Source organism: Gorilla gorilla, chromosome 20, assembly GCF_029281585.2.
Source record: "Gorilla gorilla gorilla isolate KB3781 chromosome 20, NHGRI_mGorGor1-v2.1_pri, whole genome shotgun sequence".
Classification (NCBI taxonomy): Eukaryota; Metazoa; Chordata; class Mammalia; order Primates; family Hominidae; genus Gorilla; species Gorilla gorilla.
The window spans coordinates 21139897-21156095 of NC_073244.2; the positions used below are offsets into that span (position 1 = coordinate 21139897).

The 16199-nt window shown below is 47.8% G+C and overlaps 1 protein-coding gene across 2 annotated transcripts in view; it reads right to left on the reverse strand.

Annotated features, from left to right (window-relative positions):
* LOC115933039 (sortilin-related receptor-like) overlaps positions 1-16199 on the reverse strand; it is a 224638-nt gene that overhangs the window by 207378 nt on the left and 1061 nt on the right. For both annotated transcript variants that reach the window (XM_055372001.2, XM_055372000.2), the window contains exons 2-5: positions 15776-15953; positions 13490-13649; positions 8963-9055; positions 5501-5704 (exon numbers count right to left, since the gene is read on the reverse strand). In XM_055372001.2, the coding sequence (XP_055227976.1) occupies positions 5501-5704; positions 8963-9055; positions 13490-13567 (375 nt within the window). In that variant the 5' untranslated portion in view covers positions 13568-13649; positions 15776-15953. The remainder of the gene's footprint in view (positions 1-5500; positions 5705-8962; positions 9056-13489; positions 13650-15775; positions 15954-16199) is intronic.

Below are 16199 nucleotides of genomic sequence, written 5' to 3' on the forward strand. Positions count from 1 at the left end.
GCTTGGGCGGCAGTGTGAGACCCCATCTCAAAAAAAAAAAAAAAAGAAAAAAAGAAAAAAAAAGCCATTTTGTATGGATTTATGTATGACTCTTACTATCACTTGTATAAAAGTAAAGTAAACAGAATCAAGTAACCATAACTACATGTATGACATGTATCCACCATTACAGTGATACAGACGTGGACTCTGGAAAAACACAAGAAACATAGAGAGAGGGAAGCAAGGTGACTGGTGTTAGGAGCAAGGGCTTGGGCCTTTCGCTATGGACTGTGGTTCTCCACTGGGAGAATTCTGTCCCCCAAGGGGACACTTCGCAATGCCTGGAGCCATTTTCCATTGTCACCACTGGGAAGAAGAGGGAGAGGTACGACTTAGCATCTGGCAGGTAGAGGCCGCAGATGCTGGGAAACATCCTGCAATGTGCAGTCCAGGCCCTACAACACAGGGACAAAGGATGACCTGTTGGCGAATGTCAGCAGGCTGAGGTGGCCACGTGCGGAGAAGTCCGGCTGTATGAATACCATCTGGTGCAGCTTTAATTATGTTTCACCATATGCAAATACATTACTTCCTACTTTATAAAGTAAGACCCACCGGGCATGGCGGCTCACACCTGTAATCCCAGCACTTTAGGAGGCCGAGGTGGGTGGACCACTAGAGGCCAGGAGTTTGAGACCAGCCTGGCCAACATGGCTAAACCCCATCTCTACTAAAAACGCAAAAAATTGGCTTGGCATGGTGGCGTGCGCCTGTAATCCCAGCTACTCGGACGCTGAGGCAGGAGAATTGCTTGAACCCTGGTGAAACCCCGTCTCTACTAAAAATACAAAACTTAGCTGGGCATGGTAGTAGGCGCCTGTAATCCCAGCTACTCTGGAGGCTGAGGCAGGAGATCGCTTGAACCCAAGAGGCGGAGATTGCAGTGAGCTGAGATCGTGCCAATGCACTCCAGCCTGGCGAGAGAGCAAGACTCCTTCTTCTCAAAAAAAAGGAGAGTCTAGGCGCGGTGGCTCACGCCTGTAATCCCAGCACGTTGGGAGGCCAAGACAGGTAGATCACTGGAGGTCAGGAGTTCGAGACCAGCCTGGCGAACATGACAAAAACCCATCTCTACTAAAAATATTAAAATTAACAAGGCATGGTGGTGCATGTTTGTAATCCCAGCTAGTCGGGGGGCTGAGGCAGGAGAATTGCTTGAACTGGGAGATGGAGGTTGCAGTGAGCTGAGATGGCACCACTGCACTTCAGCCTGGGTGACAGAGCGAGACTCGGTCCCAAAAAAAACAAAAAAAGAGAGAGTTCATCAATGCACCCCGGTAAAGTCAAGATATTGGAGTGTAAGAAGAATGCAATGTACAAGGCAGAATGCAGGGGCATTGGAGCTGGAAGTGATCTTAGGGAACATGGAGTTACAGAAGGGCAACAAGATGTCATTTCTTGCTCAACTCTAGGCCACTGGCACCAGTCACCTGGAGGACTGCTTGAACATAACTCAGTGGGAAAGAACCCCATGAGTGACTGTGGGTGTCTGCTGTGGGCATGAGGAAGGAGGACAGGGCCCAGTATTTGACATGCTTGGAATCTAACCCCTTCATTTTCCATGTGACAAAATCTAGAGCCAGCGAGGTGAGATGACCAGCTTCGGGGTCACACTGTGAGCTGGCAGTAGAATGTGGCAGGTGTCCTGATTCTCAGAAGAACATTCCAGTCCTCTAAGCCAGGGGCTGGCCAAGGATGGCTCAGGTCCACATTTGGCCCACACCTGTTTACATACGGCCCATGAGCTCAGCATTGATTTCATTTTTTTTATTTTTTTTGAGACAGAGTCTTGTTCTGTTGCCCAGGCTTAGAGTGCAGTGGCGTCACCTCAGCTCACTGCGATCTCCGCCTCCCGGGTTCAAACGATTCCCGTACCTCAGCCTCCCAAAAAGCTTGGATGACCAGCATGCTCCACCACACCTGGCTAATTTTTTTCTGTGGGGGGCTGGGAGGGGGTGGGGGGGCAGTGGCAGGAAAGGGTCTCACTCTGTTGCCCAGCCAGGAGTGTGTGGCATGATCTTGGCTTACTGCAACTTCTGCCTCCTGGGTTGAAGCGATCCTCCTGCCTCAGCCTCCCGAGTAGCTGTGACCACAGGTGCGCACCACCACTTCCAGCTAATTTTTGTATTTTTAGTACAGACGGGATTTCACCACGTTGGCTAGGCTGGTCTCAATCTGCTAGCCTCAAGCAACCCACCCGCCTCGCCCTCCCAAAGTGCTGAGATTACAGGTATGAGCCCCTGCGCCCAGCCAGATTTCATATTTTTTAAAAGTTAAAAAAATCAAAAGAACATTACACGACACATGCAAATTCTATCAAATTCAAATTTTGGTGTCTCTAAATACTTTTTTACAGGAACACAGCCACACCCATCAATTTCCATATTATCTAACGCTATTTTTGCACTACGCTGGAAGAGACTGGTATTTGTGACAGAGACTGTATGGCCCGGAATTGCGAAAGTATTTACAGAAAAAGTTTCTTTACTCCTACTTTCTGCCAGTCTCTCTCGAAATTTAATGTGCATACACACCACCTAGAGAACTAGTTACAACTCAGATTCCGTTTCAGTGGATCTGGGCTGAGGCCTGAAATTCTGCACCGTTAACAAGCACCAGGTGATGCCATGGCTGCTGGTCCACGGACTATACTTTAGGTAGTGAGGATCCACTCCAGTGTCTCTACATGTCGACCTGAACCAGAAGCAGCAGCACCTAGGGATATGTTAGGAAAGCAAATACTCAGGCCCCAACCAGACCTACTAAAACTGAAAATTTGGGTGGGGCCCCGAAAGCTGAGTTTTATAGTAACAAGCTAGCAGCCAGCACTGTGGCTCATGCCTGTAATCCCAGCACTTTGGGAGGCCAAGGTGGGCGGATCGCCTGAGGTCAGGAGTTCGAGACCAGCCTGGCCAACATGGTGAAACACCATCTCTACTAAAGATATTTTAAAAATTAGCTGAGCATGGTTGCTGCACGCCTGTAATCCCAGCTACTCGGAGGCTGAGGTGGAAGAATCGCTTGAACCCGGGAGGCAGAGATTGCAGTGAGCCAAGATCGTGCCACAGCAATCCAGCCTGGGTGACAGCCTGGGACTTCATCTCAATAAATAAATAAATAATAAAATATAATAACAAGCTCTCCAGGTGATTCTGATGCAGGCTTGAATTTGAACACCATCTCTCCTGCAGTTCCAGACCCTGAGAGATGTAAGGCAAGACTAAGAAAATTCAGTGGCAGCATGAACACGCTTTCGCAAATGGTGAAACGGCTGGAGCTTCCTTAGACATTCCACCTGAAACTCAGCTAAGATGAAGCAGGCGGTAGTTTAACAGAAAAGTTCATATTCATAAACACGTTTAACTCTGCTTCACAGAAACTTGCCAGAAAAACATGTAATTTGCCAACCTGACCAAGAGGGAATAGTTGTAATGAGCACAACATTACAAAAAGAATGACACAGTTAATAAAAAGACAGAAAGAAAAAACAAACATGGGGCATGATCTGAAGTCATCCTTCACCATTAACTGTTTTTAACTGTGCTTAAAAAGGGAATTTCCAAAGTCCATCTCTGTATGGTCTCCTGATTTGCAGCCAACTTTGCAAAATAGTAAGTTGCACTGTTGTCTTTAAACATTTCAAAGCCAGCTAGGCAGGGATAGACCCATTACCATACCCCAGGACAGGTACCAGAACTTTCAGTGTAGCATGGATCATAATAGCAAAAAAATAGGGAATAACCTGTTTTTGCAAGGAATGGGAGAAAGGGTAATTCCAGCAGGGCGCATCCACACGTCAGACAAGCATCCATCATGAACGCAAATGAAACAAGCTGGGAGTGGTAGCAGCCCACCTGGAGTCCCAGCTACTTAGGAAACTAAAGCAGGAGGATTGCTTGGGCCCAGGAGTTCAAGGCTGCAGTGAGCTATGATCGCACCACAGTACTCCAGCCTGGGGGGCAGAGCGAGACCCCATTTCAAAACAAAACCCCCAAAAAAACTAAAGTGAAGTAGACTAGAATGAACGAACCAAGACTATATATTGTTAACCAAAGAAAAGAGAACACTATGTACAGTATGATTCCACTGAAATCTGTCAAAGTATTTTTAAATACCTATATGCTTGTCCATTTTTCTCTAAAAGCATACACGAAACTGTCACTTTGGAAGAGAGAACAATATACTTTTCATTTTATATCTTTTTTTTTTTTTTACAATGGATGACAAATATTTGTTCAGCACCTGCTATGCACTGTTTTATATACTGAGAATACAGCAGTCAATAGAAAAGACAAAAATGCCCATCTGGAGCTGACATCCTAGTGGGGGAAAAGCAGACAATAAAATAAGTACATTTTATTTTACTTATTTATTTATTTATTTACTTTTTTGAGACAGGGTCTTGCTCTGTTGCCCAGGCTGGAGTGCCGTGGCTCGATCTCGGCTCACTGCAACCTCAGCCTCCCAGGTTCAAGGGATTCTCATGTCTCGGCCTCCTGAGTAGCTGGGAATATAGGCATGCACCACCGTGCCCAGCTAATTTTTTTTTTTTTTTTTTTTTTTTTTTTAGCAGAAACAGGGTTTCACCAGGTTGGCCAGGCTGGTCTCGAGCTCCTGGCCTCAAGTGATCTACCCACCTTGGACTCCCAAAGGGCTGGGATTACAGGCACAAGCCACCGCACCCAGTCCAAAATAAGTAAATTTTAGAGTGTGTTTAGACCATGCCACTTGACATGTGGCCCATGAGACACTGACAATCCACACTTTCTGACCAGTTGGTGACAAAATAAGGAGGCAGCACCATAATGTAGATCAACTATGGCACGAAGCGTGCCGTTTGACTCAGCTCGCACTTTTTGTCTTGCAAGGCTATCTTAATGCAGGAAGCAGGGGGCACTGGTTTACATTCTGGCACAAGCTCCTTATATCACAGTAAACAGATAATGAACAGTTCCTACACAGGTTGTTAGAAGCTGCTAAGTGTGAATAAAATAAAGGAGAATGGAGAAGATGGCAAATGTTTAAACCAAGTGTTCAGGGAAGGCCTTGCTGACATAGTGACTTTTTTGTTTGTTTGTTTGTTTTTGAGACAAGGTCTTGCTCTGTCGCCCAGGCTGGAGTGCACCGGCGTGATCTTGGCCCACTCCAACCGTCGCCTCCCAGGTTGAAGTAATTCTCTTGCCTCAGCCTCCCGAGTAGCTGGGACTACAGGCATGCGCCACCACACCCGGCTTATTTTTTTATATTTTTAGTAGAGACTGGGTTTCATCATGTTGGCCAGGCTGGTCTTGAACTCCTGACCTCAGGTGATCCACCTGCTTTGGCCTCCCAGAGTGCTGGGATTACCAAGCATGAGCCATGCACCTGGGCAACATAGTGACCTTTTAAAAATATTCAAGTACGCAGACAAAATAAAACATCAAACAATAAGGGCCAGGAAAAATGTGGCTTCACTCACCAGGAAGGGCGTGCAGACCCAGGTGAAGGTGCCCACGGCTGACAGGTAGGCAGACTTCTTCAGCACCTTCAGCTCCTCCTGCCTGATGGCCAGCACCTTGTCCTTGAATGCCAGCTCCCAGGCATAAAGCTTTAGCACTTTGATCCCATTGAGAATTTCGTTCATCAGCTTGATCCGATTGTCTTTGCTCTTCATGTGGGCCACCTTGGAAGAGAAGGGCAGTCAACACATCTGGGGTGACCCTGGGATCAGCCCATCACTCAACATCACCAGCTATTTTTTTCATAAACTTTATTATATACTTTGACATGTAAATGTTTTTTATATTGATTTTTTTTTTCAAATAGAGATGGGGTTTCACCATTCTGCCCAGGCTGGTCTCAAACTCCTGTGCTGGGATTACAGGTGTGAGCCACCGCACTGGGTCTCAACTTCACCGTCTATTAAAAATGGGCCTCCTGAGGGTGGGAGAGCTGACCCTGTAATCCCTACTAGCCCTACTCTTGAGCCCCAAGACCACACCAAAGGACCCCGGTATCAAGAAAAAAAAAAAACCCCTTCAAATCATGTTAGGTTAGACATTGGAGAAACATACTCAATTTAGAATCCAGGAACAGAGGCAAGAAAAACCCTTCAGGTGTACAGAAAAGAAGGGATTCAGTCCCTACTCTGCTGACCCAAACACAGGAGACATGGTGGTGGTGTTTTTCTTGTCTGTTTTCTTATTTTTTCTTTTTTTTTTTTTTTGTGACAAGAGTCTCACTCTGTTGCCCAGGCTGGAGTGCAGTAGCATGATCTCGGCTCACTGCAACCTCTGCCTCCCGGGTTAAAGAGATTCTCCTACCTCAGCCTCCTGAGTAGCTGGGACTATAAACGCCTGCCACCACACCTGGCTAATTTTTCTATTTTTAGTAGAGACGGGGCTTCACCATGTTGGCCAGGCCGGTTTCGAACTCCTGACCTCAGGTGATCCACCGACCTCGGCCTACCAGAGTGCTGGGATTACAGGCATGAGCCACCGCACCCAGCCTGTTTTCTTATTTCTTGTCAGCCCAGTTTTCTTTTTTTTTGGAAACATCATCTCACTCTGGCATCCAGGCTGGAGTGCAGTGGCATGATCATAGCTCACTACAGCCTTGAATTCCTGGGCTCAAGCGATCCTCCCACCTCAGCCTCCTTAGTATCTGGGACCACAGGCACATGCCACCACACCCAGTTCATTTTTGTATTTTTTGTAGAGATGGCACCTTGCTATGTTGCTCAGGCTGGTCTTGCACTCCTGGCCACAAGCCATCCTCCTGCCTCAGCCTCCCAAAGAGCTGGGATTACAGACATGAGCCCCTGTGCCTGGCCCATGGTTGTTAAAATAGTGAAATGTTTCTGTACTGCCTAGCACTGGTTCCAAATAGTGGATACTTGTGCAGTGCAGTTGTTAAATACTTTTACTACCACCCAGGATTTTGTGTATAGCAGCAACTTTTCTAAGCATTTTACATGTGTTCACACACTTAACAATCACAAGAACTCTTATCGTTTAGTGCTACAGTCACCCCCGGGTCACAGATGGGAAGAATGTAAGCTACATGATCTGGAGGCCAGGGACGGAAATGGGTTGAGTCGGGCCACTCAGGGCATCCTACACATCAAGAGACTGAAGGGTGACTCAATCCTAAAGCCCCTGCCTCACCCATCCCACCCAACCCTACCCCTTGAGGCCTCTCCTTCCAACAGGCCCATGTCCTGAAACTCATCTCCCTGTGGTACCGCGTCAGTGCAGCCAAGTGCTCCCATTTGAAATTCCACAGCACACCATAAATATCCATCAACAGAAGAGCAGAGAAATAAACCGCACCATCTCCGTTATAGACCAAAAGGCACCGGGTCGGGAGAATGAATTGAAGCTATACGGCACAGCACAGAGAGGTCCCCAAAGCAGGGCGCTAAAAGACAAAAATCATGCTGCCATGTGGGCCCATTTAGGTAAAAACAGATATGGTAATAATATCACACACACAAAACATATATAATGGCCAGGCATGGTGGCTCACGCCTGTAATCCCAGCAATTTGGGAGGCCGAGGCGGGTGGATCATCCGAGGTCAGGAGTTCAAGACCAGCCTGGCCAATGTGGTGAAGCCTCATCTCTACTAAAAATACAAAGATTAGCTGGGTGTGGTGTGGGCACCTGTAATCCCAGCTGCTCGGGAGGCTGAGGCAGGAGAACTGCTTGAACCCGGGAGGCAGAGGTTGCAGTGAGCCAAGATCGTACCACTGCACTCTAGCCTGGGCAACAAAGTGAGATTCCATCTCAACAAACAAAGAAAACCCCACATATATAAAAACAAACCAAACTATACCATTAATCAGGTCTGTATGTACATACGTAGAAAGTTGTAGAAGGATTTGCTTCTATATATTTGCAGTGGTTGAGAGAGTAGGGAAGGGGGTATCCCCTTTTAATTTACGTACTTATGTACCATTTAAACTTTTTTTTTTTTTTTTTTTGAGACAGGGTCTCACTCTGTTGTGCAGTGGCACGATCATGGCTCACCACAGCTTCGACCTCCTGGGTTCAGGTGATCCTCATGCTTCAGCCTCCCAAGTAGCTGGGACTACAGGCACGCATCACCACACGCAGCTAACTTTTCCATTTTTGGTAGAGACAGGTTTCACCATGTTTCCCAGGCTGGTCTTGAACTCCTAAGCTCAGGCGATCCACCCACCTTGGCCTCCCAAAATCCTGAAATTACAGGGGTGAGCCCGGCTTGATTTGAACTTTTTTATAATAAGAAACCTCACTCTATTACTTGGGTATTCAAACTTTTTAAAATACAAAATATCTCCAAAAATAAAAAGCTGAAAGCCGGGCATGGTGGCTCACACCTGTAATCCCAACACTTTGAGAGGCTGAGGCAACAGGATCACTTAAGCCCAGGAGTTTGAGACCAGCCTGGGCAACACAGCAAGGCCCCATTTTAGAAATTAATTATTTTAATTTAAATAAAGAGATTAACAGCATGTATCCTATAAGGTAAGAGCTAATAAGGGGGAAAAAAGTAGGGGGTAATTTGTACTCAACTCTTGAAAGCTGAGTCACACATACACATAACAAACAAGACTGTGGGAAACAAGGACTTTCTCGGAGGCTCACAGACCTTCTGATTCCAGTCACCGGCCTACAAGGTCTAACCATGTGTCAGGAGCTCTCAATCTTGGCTGCCCAATACAATGACCTGGGAGGCTTTAAAACATCTTGATGTCCAGACCCCACCCACAGTAAGTGAATCAGAATCCCAGATATGCGGCCGGGGCATCAGCATTTGTTAAGGCTCCCCAAGTGACTCCAACTGGCAGGCAAGGCTGAGAACCCCAGGGACAGAGCAGAAGGAACTGGACTAGAATCCTCATGGAGAGGCCCCTGCCTAGGGCCCGGCTTGGGGGCCCGCAGAGACACATGCCTTACCTGATACGTCTTGGTCTTCATCGCCATCACAGCATTGACGGGCACCATGAGGACCATCACCGCCACTCCAGCCAGGACGGAGGGGCCCAGGTTCTAAGGAAGGAAAGGAGACTCTTCATCACTCACCAGACAGAAGAAAACAGGGCCCGTAACAGCTTCCCCGGCTGATCCATCCCACGTGGATGCTGCTGACCAAGTTCAGGGCAAGGTGTGTTACTTTTACCCCACAATAGGGTGTTAAGAGCCTGTGGTTTCATTCCTGAGCATCTCTCCAGGTCCTCCCAATCCCTTCAAGGATAACCAGGTCCATGCTCCTTTCTCCCAAGCCCTTGGGGCCACATGAGTTTTGCAAACTACAACTTCAGGATTCTAATTTTTTTTTTTTTTTAGGAGATGAGGTCTCGCTATGTTGCCCAGGCTGCAGTACAGTGGCTATTTGCATCAGTGATCCTCCTACTTCAGCCTCCAAAGTAGCTGGGACTACAGGTAAGCATTAGGTCTTGCTACATTGCCCAGGCTGGTCTCCAACTCCTGGGCTCCAGCGATCCTCCCAATTCAGCCTCCCAAGTAGCTGTGACTAGTCACATCACCATGCCCAGCTAATTTTTTTGGTTTTTTGTAAGGACAAGGTCTCACTATGTTACTCAAACTGGTCTCGATCTCCTGGGCTCAAGTGATCCTCCCAACTCAGCCTCCCAAGTAGCTGTGACTACAGTCACACCACCATGCCCAGCTATTTTTTTGATTTTTTGTAGAGACAAGGTCTCACTATGTTGCCTAAGCTGGTCTCAAACTCATGGGCTCAAGCGACCTTCCCACCTCTGCCTCCCAAGTAGCTGGGATTACAGGCGCGAGCCATCACACCGAGCTTAGATTTTTAGAAAGGTAATAAGGTAGTAAGCAGAAAAGTGTGAACACGACCACCTGACTGCTTTTCCTGCTTGAAGGCTGCTTACAAGTTTAGCCCTTGGCTAGTGTCTGCATACTTACAGGGTTTCCACCATTAGCAGAATTGGGAAGAGTAGCTCAGTGTGCCTCAACTGTTTGTACAAACAATATGGTTTATGCTGAACACCGCTTTCCCTCTGGGAGTCTAGACTTTTGGTATGTGCCAAGCAAAGGCTGCTTATGTGACCTGCCCCTAATACAAACCCAGGAACTGAGCTCCTACCAAGCTTCCCTGGTTGGCAACATTTCACACACATAATCATCATGGTTGCCAGAGAATTAGTGAACCTGTGACTCTGCTGGGGACTCCCGGAAGCCTGCACCTGGCTTCTCTTGAACACTGCCCCATGTGTGCCTTAATTCCTTGCTAATTTTGCTGTATTAACTTATAGCCTTGTGGCCAGGTGCAGTGACTGACACCTGTAATCCCATCACTTTGGGAGGCCAAAGTGGTAACATAGCTTGAGGGTAGAAGTTCGAGACCAGCCTGGGCAACACCCAGCAAGACCCCCATTTCTACAAAAAAAATAAATAACTTAGCCAGGCATGGTGGCATGCACCTGTAGTCCCCAGCTAGATGAGATGACAAAGTGGGAAGACTGCTTGAGGCCAGGAATTTAAGGCTGCAGTGAGCTATGATCGCACCACTGCACTCCAGCCTGGGCAACAGAGCAAGACTCTGTCCCTTAAAAAAACAAAAAAAAACAATAACAAGAACAAAAAAACAAGACAGCCCCCACAACAAAAAACTGTCTGGCCCCAAGTGTCAACAGTGCTGAGCTCAAGCAACTACCATCTAAAACAAAATGTGATGTTAGACAATTTTCTTAACGGTTCATAAACCAATCCTGAAGGCAGTTCTAGAACAAATGTTCCAAAAATATTTTTCCCATAGTAGCACTTTTACAAAAGTGGACTCCCCAAGACACCTGCTTGAAAAGACAATTTATTTAGATTTTTTTTTTTCTCCTAGAGACAGGGTCTTGTCTTGTCACCCAGGTAGGAGTGCAGTGGTGTGATCCTAGCTCACTGCAGCCTCTGCACTCCTAGGCTCAAGCAATCCTCCTGCCTCAGCCTCCACGGTAGCTAGGACCACAGGTAGGCACCACCACGCCCTGCTATTTTTTTTTTTTTTTTTTTTTTTGGAGAGACAGGTTCTCACTATGTTGCCCAGGCTGGTCTCAAACTCCTGGCTTCAAGCAATCCTTCCACCTCAGCCTCCCAAAATGCAGGGATTACAGGCGCATGCCACCTATATCTGTACCCAGCCTATTAGATAATTGAATTCTGGTGTTTTTTCTGAGTTTTATTATTAGAAACACTTTACTCACCTTCTGCTCTACGAATGTACAAAAAAAAAAACCCAAACTACAGCCAAATAAACCAGTACTTTTTTCTTCTTCCTTTTTCTTTTTTTTGAGACAGAGTCTCGCTCTGTTGCCCAAGCTGGTATGCAGTGGTGCAAACTCAGCTCAATGCAACCTCCACCTCCCGGATTCAGGCCATTCTCCTGCCTCAGCCACCCAAGTAGTTGAGATTATAGGCATACACCACCATGCCCGACTAATGTTTATATTTTTAGTAGAGACGGGGTTTTGCCATGTTGGCCAGGCTGCTCTCCTGGCCTCAGATGATCCACCCGCCTTGGCCTCCCAAAGTGTTCAGATCACAGGCATGAGCCATTTCGTCCAGCCCTTCTCTTTCAATAACAGATAATAATTTGAGCTGTGCCCATTATGCATCAGGCCTTGCTGGGGTTGTACCCACGGAAGACACAAAAGTCAGCTGCTATATGTCTGCAAGTAGCTAACATGTTACCCTTCCAAGAGGAGGCAGTACACGGAGCATGCAAAAAAAAAAAAAAAAAAAAAACTATTTCAGGCAGTGGGCTAGGCACGGTGGCTCACACCTGTAATTCCAACACTTTGGGAGACCACAGAGGGTAGATCACCTGAGGCCAGGAGTTCAAGATCAGCCTAGCCAACATGGTCAAACACTGTCTCTACTGAAAATACAAAAAAAAACATTTAGTGGGCGTGGTGGCGTAAGCCTGTAGTCCCAGCTACTCGGGAGACTGAGGTAGGAGAATTGCTTGAAACTGGGCAGCAGAGGTTGCAGCGAGCCAAGATGGCACACCACACTCCAGCCTGGGCAACAGAGCGCGACTCCATGTCAAAACAAAAACAAAACAAAAAAAACTATTTCAGAAAGTATTATTAGATGAGTTCCTATACTAAAGTTATTGGGACTCAAAATTCAAAAGAAGAAGTCCATCTAATTGAGAGGGGAGGGTAAATCAATGGAAGTCGTGTTTGTTACAGCCTTGGGGGATGAGCAGGCTTTCATCAATTAGGAAGAAGGAAGGAAAGGTACGTGGCAAAGATCCAGAGGTAGCAAAGCACAAGGCATGTGTTGTGCTATGAGCCTCTTTGCTTATCATTTTATTTTGGGAACTCTCCCTCTCCACATGGAAGGGCTGTCAATCACATCTCTTCTGCCATGGGAGAGGACATGTGACCGAGGCTGGCCAATGAGAGAACTCTGCCTCCTGGGCCACAGTGATTGGTTCACGGGTGTGAATACGACCAACCCAGGCCAATCAGAGCGCACTCTGAGACTGACTCTGGCTGTGCAGAGAAATGCTGCCTTGTCTTTTCTCTGGCACCTTTATCTGTCAGGATGTTATCAGCCCAAAGCTACGGAGCCATGTAGGGAAGTACCACTGAGAATGATGTTAACTCAGAGGACAACAGGGCAGTGGGTGAAACTGAGTACTGACAACACGGCTTGATCTTCTGGATCAATCCACACCTGAAGCTAGTCCCCAGATTTCTGAGATACATGCAGCCCCAAAGTTCCCTTTATTTACTTAGGCTACTTTTTTTTTTTTTTTTTTTTTTTTGAATTGGAGTTTCACTCTTGTTGCCCAGGCTGGAGTGCAATGGCCCAATCTCGGCTCACTGCAACCTCCGCCTTCCAGGTTCAAGCAATTCTCTGGTCTCAGCCTCCCAGGTAGCTGGCATTACAGGCATGCACCACCACGCCCAGCTCATTTTGTATTTTTAGTAGAGACGGGGTTTCTCCAGGTTGAGGCTAGTCTCGAACTCCTGATCTCAGGTGATCTGCCCGCCTCGGCCTCCCAAAGTGCTGGGATTACAGGCGTGAGCCTCCGCAACCAGCCACTTAGGCTACTTTAAGATAGATGTATATCCCTTGCAATTGAGAGAATCTTGACCACCATAATTAGGGACTAGTGAATAAGTGAGTCTGGTTAGCGTTTGGGAGGATTCAAGGGGAGAAATATGATGTGTCCATTGTAGGGTAGTTAATTACTGACACTGTCAAGGAAAAGAGAAAATGAAAACGCCATGCCACCAAGGAGAACATCAACCTGACAATTCAGGAAAGGACCAAAATACCGAGGAATTGGTTAACAGGCTGGAAAATAAAATATGAATGACAGCCGGAACTGCCAGGGAGCTCTACATGCCATTACCATCAACACCCACTCCCTCAGCCCACTGCCCACACGTAGAAGTCCCTCCCTGCATGCAAAGGGAAACGGCGTCAAACACACACCAGCCACAGGAGGTAGAGAGCAAGGATGACTTGCAGGGGGGCTGACCAGATCATGTTAATGTACGTGGCCAAGTCCATGAACCTCTGAGCGTCCAGACATGAGGTTGACAATCTCCCTGACAGTGGAGGATTTTCTGGCTGAATTGGTGATCACCAGGGCCTGTGGGACAAAGGAGAGGGAAGGTGGGTGAGTGTGGCAGGTGAAGAGGCCTGACTCTCCCTCCAGACCCACGGAGAGGAAGGAGACTCTCAGGGGCAGAAATGCCGCAGATCTCTGCTCCTCCCCTCCCGACCTATCTGTCTGCCCAGGACGCCTGTGTCATCTCAAAGCCCACATTCTTATCCACGGTGCTCAACGCCTCCCAACCTTGAACTCATCAGTTGGCAAGGGACCCTAGGTGTCCTCGAAACCAGGGCTTCGCATGCTTTAATGTGCACACATGCAGCCGGGTTTTTTTGGGGGAAGTGGTGGGGGGTGGGGGGAGTTGTTTCGGATTCTGCAAGTCTGGGGTGTGGCCTGGGATTCTGCATTTCTATGCTTCCAGGCTGTGCCAATGCTACTGGTCCCAGATCCCACTGAAGGACCGAGGGTCTGGGCCAGGGTCTCTAATCCTTGGCATTCTTGACATCTGGAGCCAGATAATTCTTTGGGGGGCTGTCTTGCGCGCTGTAGGAGTTTTAGCAGCAATCCCTGGCCTCGACCCACTACATGCCCTCACCCCCAGTTGGGACAACCAAAAATGCCCCCAGATATTGCCAAACATGCCCTGGTGGGAGAAAATCTCCCTAGCCCTGAAACATGATTGCACACTATCACCTGGTGAGTTTTAAAAACACTAAGACATTAGCAGGCGTGGTGATGCACGCCTCTGGGCCCAGCTACGTGGTGGGCTGAGGTGGCAGGATCATTTGAGCCCAGGAGGTGGAGGCTGCAGTGAGCCAAGATCACGCCACTGCACTCTAGCCTGGGTGACAGAGCGAGACCCTATCTCAAAAAATAAAAATAAATAAAAAATAAAAACAATGACACCTGGGTGCAACCACAGCAATCGCAATTTCACTGGTCTGGTGCAACCTAGGTGTCAGGAAGTTTTTTTGTTTTTTGAGACAGGGTCTCATTCTGTCACACAGGCCGGAATGCAGGGATGCTATCAGGACTCACTGCAGCCTCCAACTCCAGGGCTGAAGTGATTCTTTTAACTCAATCTCCTGAGTAGATGGGACTACAGGTACGCACCACCATACCTGGCTAATTTTTTAAAATTTTCTGCAGAGCCAGGGTCTTGCTATATTGACCAGGCTGGTATTGAACTTCCAGACTCCAGTGATTCCTCCACCTTGGTCTCCTTGCTGGGATTACAGGCATGAGCTACAGTGCCTGGCCTGCATCAGTTTAAGCTCCCCAGGTGAGTCTAATTCACAGACAGGCCTGAGAATCACTCCTCTAGTTCATCAAGTACCTGCAAGACTGTCTCTTCCTAACCTAGGAGCCAAGCAGTTTTCCTGACCTCCAGACAAAAAAAAAAAAAAAAAAATTATAGGGATCAAGAAGGTAATTTAGGTCCTTTGAAATTGGATGTACACAAATGCCTGCTACATACTCTTATCATGCAAGGAATGTGCCACCTGCTCAGTTCAAATTAAGAGTGACAACAGGCTGGGCGCGGTGGCTCATGCCTGTAATCCCAGCACTTTGGGAGGCTGAGGCAGGCGGATCACCTGAGGTCAGCAGTTCAAGATCAGCCTGGCCAACATGGCGAAACCCTGTCTCTACTAAAAATACAAAAATTAGCCGGTCGTGGTGGCAGGCGCCTGTAGTCCCAGCTACTCAGGAGGCTGAGGCAGAAGAATCGCTTGAACTCAGGAGGTGGAAGTTGCAGTGAGCCAAGATCATGCCACTGCACTCCATTCTGGGGGAGAGAGTGAGACCTGGTCTCAAAAAAACGAAAAAAAAAGAGTGACAACCAGCTGAAACACAGAATGTTAACAGCAGAATGAGGACCCAAACTTGGATTTCCCCACATCAAGGGCCACTGATCCAGCTAAGAAACTCAATTACTCACAGCTGATACACAAAGACATCTACACGCCAACCCCTGAAATCAGCTTTCCTAACATACAATGCCTGATGCGTACTGTCCCTGCCACCTAAGGTCACGGAAGCTACCCTCATCCTACTGCTCCAGAAGCTGGGCTGGAAATCCCCACGCTGGCCCCAGAGTAACCCAGGGCTGCAGGAGGGGATGTGGAAGTCGGGCCACATGCCAATGGCACAGCGCCCCCTACCTTCCGATAGACAACCCCAATGACAGCGGTCTTGATCCTCATGCCACTGACGAAGCAGATGTGGAAGTACTGGTGCAGCACGAGGGTCTGCAGGCAGGCAGTGACAAACAGCAGTATGCTGTAGAAGTAGCCCTGCCAGTCTGGGGCCTTCGTGTCATTCACGAACTTGATGAGCAACCTGCAAAGGAGCAAAGAGAGGGCCTGGAATGACTTGTGACACGTGGGGGCAGGGAAAAGAGCTTCAGTGTTGGCACTGCAACTTTCTCCTGAGCCAGATGAGCTAGACACTATCACTTCAATTTCATAGACGGAAAAACAAGTCCACAGTGGTGATCTGGCTGTGCAGGGGGCCCAAACTGCTCATAAAAGAGGCCTCTGCCTTGGGGTTGTGCACTAATTGCTCTAGCTATATCTCATCACCAGC